General features: G+C 34.7%; 1 protein-coding gene across 2 annotated transcripts in view; it reads right to left on the bottom strand.

The window, feature by feature from the left end:
• Positions 1–6,046, bottom strand: part of LOC119598305 — an 11,541-nt gene extending 5,495 nt beyond the window's left edge. For both annotated transcript variants that reach the window (XM_037947996.1, XM_037948051.1), the window contains exons 1-2: positions 5,906–6,046; positions 12–107 (exon numbers count right to left, since the gene is read on the bottom strand). In XM_037947996.1, the coding sequence (XP_037803924.1) occupies positions 12–105 (94 nt within the window). In that variant the 5' untranslated portion in view covers positions 106–107; positions 5,906–6,046. The remainder of the gene's footprint in view (positions 1–11; positions 108–5,905) is intronic.
• Between the last annotated feature and the right edge of the window lie 4,984 nt (positions 6,047–11,030).

Here is an 11,030-nt window from a genome sequence, read left to right as displayed (position 1 = left end):
AAATAACTCACCCACAGAACCGAATTGCTGTACGAAAGCTGACAATGTCGTACCAACTAACACGCATACGAGCACCGCCAGAGAGACCTTCACCATCCTGTACATTGCTAACGAAAAAGAGGAATAATTTTTATATATCTACTTTCGTTTCCAGATACGGGCTTAAGTTATTTTCCCTCACTCGAGTCAATTTTTTATTTATCTACGTTCGTTTCCAGATAATGGGGTTTAGATACGGAAATGATTACAGGTTTATGTTGCTGTTTTTCTCCCTCACTCGAATGTTACGAGTTGATTTTCAAATAAAATTCACTGGGTAAAAATAAGTGAAGATTAGATCCGTGTCTGTATGTCCAAGTGATTATTACTATACTATTACTTGTATTCTAACTTATTACTTACTAACGAAGTCATTACTTGTATCTTGACATATTTCTCGTCATAAAAAAATCAATAAATTTGTCCTAATTCATTTTTATGGCTTAATTCAATAAGGGTTATTTCATTCATATGGTAACTCATTACTTCTCCCAAATGTCTTTTAATTATGCCTTATATCCTATATTTTGCTGTATGTTGTAACTTATTAATTTTATCCTAACTTATTGTTTATATCTCAATTCATAACTAAGGCTTAACTTACTACTCATGGCTGTAACACCTCATCGGTCATTTATTACTAAACAGGCGAAAGAATGTAAAAAGAAATAGAAAAGATCATTTAATTTTCTGTACATCTCTATTATAGCGTTATTTCATGAAGATAAAAAGCATACTAAAAGATATTTTATTTCTGATGTTACAGTTGAAGAGGTATAAGATTAAAATCGAAATTTTCCGAGGAAAACTGAATAAACTATGAAGATAAAGAAAAGAGGATTAAAATAATCCCAAACTTATTATTTTTTTTATCAATAAAGGCAGGTGTTCTGAGTAATAGAAGAAAAAAATAATGTGAACATAATATATACTTCATAAGTACATATTTTAACATACATGTTTATAACAACGTACGAGAAACTCACACATGTCAAAATATACACAAAAAACAAAACCACCAACTTTGTGTCTTAATGCTGAGCGTGAAGTTACCAAAACATTAACTGAGACAAAAATATAGAATAGGGAACAAGCATTAAATAAACTTTTTCATAATTTACTCTGAATTTCAGACAAAAAAGAAAAAAAAAAAGAAAAAAAAATATAGTGTGTGTGTGTGTAAAACACCTGAAAAGTATACTAATTATATTTAATAACCAATCGACCCCGAGTTTATGTACTATCAACTGTATTTTCCCCCAAACAGGCTCCATACGTGCTCAGCCACCAAGGACTCATAATTTGTAAATCGTTTTCTTTTTCCTGAGATTTCTGTTATTAATTAATTAATGTATTTATTGTTATAGTGTTATTAATATCGATACTTTTGTTATTAATATTGATACTATGATTTTCGCCGTGTCCTCAATATAATACGAATAATAAAGAGAAAATAATAATTACAAAGAATGTTACTAAAAATCAAAGATGAATCAGGTGACACAGGACAAAAAAAAACGCTTGGTGACTAAGCGGAGCCATTTCTGTGTAAATGGAATGAAAAAACTAAAGACCATTTCAACACAAAAGAGCAAGTTTTGGCATGAGAACATTATTGAAAAAATTCTACCGCGTCAACATCTAAGGTCATTAGCGGTAGGGCGGGGACGAAACCCACAAGTATAGCATTATGATAAAGTATTGCAGCGAAATGGGTGAAAACGAGTTTGCGATTAGGATAAGTAGACAGAAGAAGGGGACGAAGAAGAGAAGGAAATGGAAAGGAGGAAGAGAACAGACCATGCAAAATTAGTTGAGGCGAAGGCTGAGGTCCAAGGCAGAGGTAATTAGTCTCTGTCTACTAAGCCCCCCTCCCCAACGCCAACAATGAGAAAGGAATAAGTGGGGGGGAGGGGGTCGAGAACAGCACCAATCCCTGTGACTTTCAGAAAAAAAACGTCCGCTTGCTGCTTTGCGATTGCATTTGGGGATGTAAACAAACCATTTTTTTTTTGACGATGAGTAACTTTTCTCTCTCTCTCTCTCTCTCTCTCTCTCTCTCTCTCTCTCTCTCTCTCTCTCTCTCTCTCTCTCTCTCTCTCTCCTGTCGATTTTTTTATGCTTAGCCTGATTCAAGGGATTTTTTGTTTATTATATGGTACTCCAAACAAATACAGGAAACAAGCTTTGTTGTTATCGCCCTTAACGGTATTCGTAACTGGTAAATGACTTATAATGCTGATTTTATAGGTTTCTGTAGTTGAGTGATATCCTTATATATATATATATATATATATATTATATATATATATATATATATATATATATATATATATATATATATATATATATGTAGACGTAGACAGTTCGAAACAACGCTGTTCATCCCGCTTGGTTCAGACGCAAGCGTACTATCGATATACCTGCACGAGTTCTTACTTCTAGTGGATTTATTGGAGTGTATGTACTCCCGAAGAAAAGACATTGAAATTGCAGTGGATAAGGCATGAATTCTCTTCATCCATGACCCTTGAAATGAGGTACGTTTGTTTGGCCGCTTTTACACGAAGGTAGCACGTCGCACGTGGCAAATGACAGATGGTACGTGACACGTGGCACGGTGGTTGCAGACCAAGGTTTCACGTGACGTGTGTCAAGCCATTTTTACTGGGTTCACAAAATGGCATAATAGGGAAAATGACAATGTTATTGTTGTCCTAATCCCTACGTATCTTGTGATAATCATCTATCTGTCACCTGAAATTGAAATTTAAATTGAAATTTGTTTTTCCACGGCGATTGCAGGTGTTAAGACATGCGATGGAGAAACATACTGGATATACAAAATAAATTTCTAAACGATCGCAACGATACAATTTGTTCTTTATCAGTGTGAGCACAACAGAATTTCACAATTTATTGGGAGAGCACAAACACTTGTGGATATGAATATATATATAGACTGACATGTAGACATCTGAAGTATAAGTTGGTAATGTTACTGTAAGTGAACATTTTCTTTAAATTTTTACATCTGACTCAGTGCCTGAGCAAGCATGAAACGAATAATTTTCTCACAAACACAATCCCATAGGCGAATAATTACTACATATATTCATACATATATATGTACACACATGTATATTATATATATATATATATATATATATATATATATATATATATATATATATATATATATATATGTGTGTGTGTGTGTGTGTGTGTGTGTGTGTGTCTGCGTGTACATATATTTGTTAATGTGTTTATATATATACATACATATATATATATATATATATATATATATATATATATATATATATACGCGTATATATATTTGTGTATGCTTATTTATCTATCTATCTATCTTCTATCTATTTACATATGTAATATAAATGTAAATATATATGTGTTTGTGTGTGTGTGTGTGTGTGTGTGTGTGTGTGTGTGTGTGTGTGTGTGTGTGTACATATTTGCGTGTGTGGTCTAATATAAACATGAATATAAAAATTGATATGCGCACACATATGTATTTATACATATATATTTTCTTCTTTTAACGGTAGGTTCATGTCTGAGCCGCCGTGGTCACAGCATGATACTTAATTGTAGTTTTCATGTTGTGATGCTCTTGGAGTGAGTACGTGGTAGGGTCCCCAGTTCCTTTCCACGGAGAGTGCCGGTTTTACCTTTTTAGGTAATCATTCTCTCTATTTTATCCGGGCTTGGGACCAGCACTGATTTGGGCTGGCTTGGCCACCCAGTGACTAGGTAGGCATTCGAGGTGAAGTTCCTTGCCCAAGGAACAACGCGCCGACCGGTGACTCGAACCCTCGAACTCAAGATTGCCGTCGTGACAGTCCGACGGTCTAACCAGTCGGCCACCGCGGCCTTGACGATCATGGGCTTCCATGATTTTTCTTGGCAATTTAGAGCGGTGGTTGCCATTGCCTTCCGCCCGGTATTTTTATCGAGTCACCATCTCTATTTACCCGGCACTGACTTAGGCTGGCTTGGCCACCCAGTGGCTAGGTAGGCAGTCGAGGTGAAGTTCCTTGCCCAATGGAACAACGCGCCGGCCGGTGACTCGAACCCACGAACTCAGATTGCCGTCGTGACAGTCTGAAGTCCGACGCTCTAACCATTCGGCCACCGCGGCCCCCACATATATATTTATATATGTATATATTTATATATACATATATAAATATACCACACACACACACACACACACACACACACACACACACACACACACACACACACACACACATATATATGTATGTCTGTCTGGTTGAGTGTGTGTGTGCCTTGACCTGCATGTGTGTGTATGCGTGCGTGTGAGTGTGTCCGTGCGTGCGTACGTGTGTATAAATATAATAATATATAATAATAATAATATGCAGATGGTGTGTGTGTGTGTGTGTGTGTGTGTGTGTGTGTGTGTGTGTGTGTGTGTGTGTGTGTGTGTGTGTGTGTGTGTGTGTGTGTGTGTGTGTGTGTGTGTGTACACACACATGATATATATATTATATAATCATACATGGGCACAACTGTATATCCCATATTAACTACACGCAAATGATAATTTCGAGAACACGGGAATTTGTTGAGTCAGATATCGAAATGATGTTTCTACAATCAGTCAAGATTTCATATCTGTCGATTTTTCAGCATATATGACATTCCTTATTTAGAACCTGAATCGCAAATTCACTCTATCCTAACCATGAAGTTTGGGATCAATGAATCATGGTTTACCAAACCAGGAAACTGGAGAATAAACCTGTATGGTATAATAAATAAATTGTCCCATCGTATAAAAGATAATCTGGAAATAATTAGAAGATAATCAGTACAGGACTTAGGTTATTCTTCAAATATCCGATAATTGTCCGTTAAGCATTATTTCCTTTTTTTTTCTTTTTTTTTTTACATCCTCAAACATGTCTGCCTTTACGTGCACATTATTAGAACCTGGTGAAACATCTTTTCGTTTTGTTAACTTGTATTACAAGGTGATACATAAAGTATGACTCATATAGTATATTTCTTTGTTTAAATTCATGTATGAAGAGTAGTTAAAAGTAGCAGATGTTACTGGAATTAGATTCGGGCTCTATATACGATACGATAAGATGCAATGCACAGTAAAAAAAAAAAAAAAACGCTTTGTCTCAATCTAAGAAACATATTTTTAATTTTTAATTGCCTTGCGATGCGAAGGTGTTATGTAAATAAACAAAATGAGTTTCAGAGGAGTCAGGTATTTTTTACATTTGAAACGTCAATTATATTTTGTTTCTAAAAGAGAAAAGAGAGAGAAAAAAAAAGAACATTAAATAGTAATGGTTTTCCGTTGGACGTTTTTATGTGCAATAATCGTTTCTTAAACGTTATATATTAAAAAAAAAATTCGATGATCCCTTATTTTGTTGCGACCACGAAACATCAAATACAGTTTGGGGTTTCGGGATGTTATGAAAAGGACTTTAGTTGTGATCACTTAAAAAATAAATTACTCTAACAAGCTTCAAGATGAAATTAGAGCACATCCTATGCTAGATAAATAACGCGTGTATATATATATATATATATATATATATATATATATATATATATATATATATATATATATATATATATATATGTGTGTGTGTGTGTGTGTGTGTGTGTGTGTGTGTGTGTGTGTGTGTGTGTGTGTGTGTGTGTGTGTGTGTGTGTGTGCACATATGTATGGAGTATAATCATATATGTTGTGATATGGTAAAATTAATACATCCCATAACTCCACGCAAATGATAATTTTGAGAACACAGGGAATACGGAAATGAACTAGAGTAAACAATAAGTGAACTATTACCTGCAGCAGTTAGCGACTATTTAAGCGCTTTGGTAAAAACAAGCCGGTCAGCTTCGAGAGCAGCCGATATTCTGCAGATGCCAATATTCCTCCAAAGTACAGGCACATCTGCTCACACACGAGTCACACAAGGGAAGAGCAAAGGGAGGGGCATTTTGATGGAATTTATCATGCGCGTACACTTGTGCGCTCTGAACACATTTGCGTAGTGTATGTAGTTTGTACTGAAAGACATATTGATTTTTTTTTTCACATTAAGTTAATAGAAAACCCTTAAATTACTTAAGATGCAGGTATGATTTTTAACCATTGCGGAATCTTCAAATAAAATGGAAAAAATACCTAGCTACTTTGCAATTTACGCTGTTTATACACACTACACTTCGCTTCGCAAGGCTTTAAAATGTGTTTTCGGATTTATTTTTAAATATTCTTATTACACACATACAGTTTTTTCTTATTACATGAGGTTTTGCATTTGATCGTATCTACTGCGAGTGAGCTCCGTGTTCGAATTAGACGAATGGATAATTTCAATTATCACATGCATTTACTTGTCTTATTGAATAAAATATATCAACAAATGAAGATACGCATTTTTTCTTTGATATTTTTGAGCCTGTAAGGTTAAATCATAGAGGTACAGAATGATTTTGAAAACATTCACCCCACCAAAGTCAATACCACGTCATATGACTCGGACACGTTAGAAATTCTTACCATGTCGTTCCATTGACCTCAAATTTTCCCGATATCGAGTGAACGTGTTTTTGGCATACTTCTAAAAAGGCACAGAAACATTAGGCCTTATTTCCGCCGTCAAAAAACGACTCTGCTCCTATTTATGGGGAGGCTGAGTCATATATAAACTCCTGCACCTCTGATGAGAGCGCCTCTTCCTGGTTTGAAACTGTAAGAAAATAGGAAGCTCAAATTTAATGCTGCACTATGAAAACTGATCTCAAAAAACTGGATCGTGCAACTGGAGTTGTGATCTGAAGCCGGCATGGGCACCTTAGGAGGTGCAAAAATGCCAAAGCGCGTGTTAGGAAGCCATGGACGTAGTTCAGGACGTCATGGAGGCCGTGAACATCACAACCTCATTAGGGAATCTGGATAGAAGAATTCACATGAACAGTGTCATTTTTAGCTTATTTTTCGGTGCCCTGCATTACATCGGAGCCAAGAATGTCTAGGCCTAATGGTTAAGTGATGCTGTCTGGCAATTGCTTCAACCCCATCTATGGAAGATCGCGAGTCTTGGCAGGATTGAACAAGCAAAGAAGGATATGTGGCTCTATTGTACCATATACTTACGTTTTGAATCGGTCAGCTATTCAGACGTATACGCGAACTCTTAGAAATTGATGGCAATTAGTTAAAATTGGAAGAATCAATAACATTCGTGAATACAAGCTACACATACCTTTATCAGGTGTGATGGAAATGCAAAGATGGTTGGTACTGCATCTTGTTTCAAACGAATTGTTTGCCCAGTTTTGTCAAAACACGAGTCTTCAAAATGTTGTGAGCATACTGTGGCATGGCATGAGTGATTATAATTCTCTCTACGAAGATTTTGCATCCATTCCTGGCGTCTTTGTAGATCTTTCGGAAACCTGTGAGATTGAAAGCTAATTATCTGTGATAGTTGAAAGTCAACTGCTAAGTGCCTATCCTTTCGTCAAGAGAGGAAGCCCATCGCCAAGGCGCGAGGCCAAGTCAAATATTAATATCTGTCGGCGTTCAGTGTCAGTGTTCAGACTGCTAAATCTTCATTAAATCAATATCTAGCTTTCATTATCATAAAATTTTAGCTAACTGTGTTACAGGAACTTAGTTCTTTGAATGAAATCCTGTCATATTCGATCGTTTCGAGTTGTGGCCTAGAGATGACCAAGTCAAATCTTGGGCTTGTAAAATTAAGTATAAAACCAGGTAGGCACAAAGCGAGCACTTGTGAAATGTTATTTTCTTTGAAGTACTTTAACTCTTTTTTGATCCCGTACGGTTAGTGCAAGCAAACGCGCTGCAACTTGGGATCTTCAATGTGACGGCAGCCAGTACACTACATTGTTTACATCAGGACTTTTGGACCTCCTAAGATGGCGGAAATCAAATTTGGCTTCAGAGTTTCAGGAGATGGAACAATGGGTTGCTCGATCCAGTCTTTTTTTGAGATCAGTGTCATTAACATCAACGATGAGGATGTTAATGAGGATATTATTGCACCTAATGCTAGACTAAATGAATTTGCGTCTCTGTAAGTGTATATATATATATATATATATATATATATATATATATATATATATATATATATATATATATATATATATATATATTAAATCACCAACCAATGTTTTACTGATATTACACCAGGAAATAGCAGTATATACAAGTTCTTCGTTATTAACATCTTAACGTTACAAATAAAACGATTTAAAACTACCGAAATCAGTTGAAAATACGCGGGCCCTAAGCGCCTTCGTCTATTGACATCGGTTTCGGACGTCACACTCCCTACACTATTTTTAATGTCAATTTTTATTAATTGATATTAATTACATTTAAAAGGATATATGTGTTTACGCCTTCATATTCAATTATATGTACACAAAAAATATAGTGATTATATAGAATATAATATAGATTTCTGTAATATTATTTTGACCATTCAAACACATTCTGTGCATAAAATATAAATCTGCCTGAGATACTTCCCGTATCTCATTCGTCATGGAACACTTTTGGAGGCCTGAATATGCCCAAGGCTAAAGCATGACTGATATAATAAAAACAATAATGACTACTGTTGCCTGTGCATGACATAGAAATGTGTTAATCAAAAGCGTAGGCATACGAAAGATAAACCTAGGTTTCGCTCTTCTCTTAGCCATGGCCTTATTAACATGAAAGCATTTTCATTACGATAGTAGTGTTGATTTTCAAGATAAATATTTTGTTGCTAGAGCATGATGATCTGGTGAAATGTTCACATGTTTTCCCATATTGCCTAAGTATTGAGAGATATTTCATAGGATCACATTATGGTCATATATGTAGAATATCTTATATTATATCACATTACATATTCCCATCATAAATGGAAATTGAAAAGAAAATGAGCATATGTATGATTTATAAATATATATATATACATATACATGTATATATACATATGTATATATATATATATATATATATATATATATATATATATATATATATATATATATATATACACACACATATGTATATATACATATATATGTATATGTATATATATATTTATAAATCATACATATGCTCATTTTCTTTCATGCTTTGGCATATTCAGGCCTCCAAAAGTGTTCCATGACGAATGAGATACGGGAAGTATCTCAGGCAGATTTATATTTTATGCACAGAATGTGTTTGAATGGTCAAAATAATATTACAGAAATCTATATTATATTCTATATAATCACTATATTTTTTGTGTACATATAATTGAATATGAAGGCGTAAACACATATATCCTTTTAAATGTAATTAATATCAATTAATAAAAATTGACATTAAAAATAGTGTAGGGAGTGTGACGTCCGAAACCGATGTCAATAGACGAAGGCGCTTAGGGCCCGCGTATTTTCAACTGATATCGGTAGTTTTAAATCGTTTTATTTGTAACGTTAAGATGTTGATAACGAAGAACTTGTATATACTGCTATTTCCTGGTGTAATATCAGTAAAACATTGGTTGGTGATTTAATATAATTCAAAAATAAAATCAGATTAGTCAACTGAAGCACGAGTCTTAGGAACAGGGTTGGAGTCGAGCCTTTAGCGACAGCGTAGGAACATTGGCAGATTTGTTGTCGCGACCGGCCTGTGGGAAGTCGCGAATGAAATTAGTGACAGTTTCTAGTGTTGTAATACAGTTTTTTGTCCACGGAATTAAGGCCTTATGTATGCTCATGTTTGAATAACATAATTTTGTATAAGTATTTGAATATCATAGGCAGGTGCATACCTTTGTATACGTATTTTTGAATAACGTACTTTTGTAATTTTTGTATACGTGTATTTAAATAACATGTTTTTGTATACGCGTGGTTGCATAACAATGATGATCTTAGTAATATACTATTGGTGGTCTAGTGTTTAACTTCAAGAAACGCATTTATATAAGCATGACTGATAAACAAATTTGTGTAACGTATAAAAGATATGAATGAGAAAGAATATCTTCACAGTACAAGATATCATTTAACCGGTTTCGAATATATCTGACGAAGATATATGCCTTTTCTACATGTTATGAATACGGTTAAAATCTGTGCAAACTTCGAGTACTTTTCCACGGTTATACACACACACACACACACACACACACACACACACACACACACACACACACACACACATATATATATATATATATATATATATATATATATATATATATATATATATATAAATATATATATATAATATACATAAATATATATATATATATATATATTATATATATATATATATATATATATATATATATATATATATATATATATATATATTCAGTGAATCATATTCAAGGGAAACCACACACAGAGTAATAATTTTGAACATGATCTTAGGATAGGTGAAATGAAATCATGCAGGTGTGTGCGTCTGGGTATGTACATGAGATTTTGCACTAAAGCCTCGCACAGGTTTCGTATTAACACCAGAAAAAAAAAAAATGTATTCCAATCATTATTCAGTGATGTTTGCATGCTTTCCAGGTTATACGAACCATTGAAAGAATAATCAAAAGGCCATTATTTGTAGCATTTCCGCGGCATAATCTGTTTACCAGCCCGGCGGCTGTTGTGGGTGCTCCCTGTCTCAGGAATTGTATGTGTTCGCAATTCTGTAAGTAATGTACCAACACGGCGTTCGGCTCGGCACAATGCATATAACACCTGCCTGCATAATCAATTGTCTCTATAATCTGCCATGCGCAATGGTAACCTAGAATGACTTCGGTACCCCTGTTGATGCTTCAGAGTGCCAGTGGCTCACAGCTTGTGGCGTCCAAGTACCATCTGGCCAAAGGAGAGGATCTCATTTTCTCTCTGTGGAGCCACAGGAGGAAGGC

The sequence above is a fragment of the Penaeus monodon genome, chromosome 1, assembly GCF_015228065.2.
Source record: "Penaeus monodon isolate SGIC_2016 chromosome 1, NSTDA_Pmon_1, whole genome shotgun sequence".
Lineage (NCBI taxonomy): Eukaryota > Metazoa > Arthropoda > Malacostraca > Decapoda > Penaeidae > Penaeus > Penaeus monodon.
This window is presented reverse-complemented; position numbering and strand designations above follow the sequence as displayed.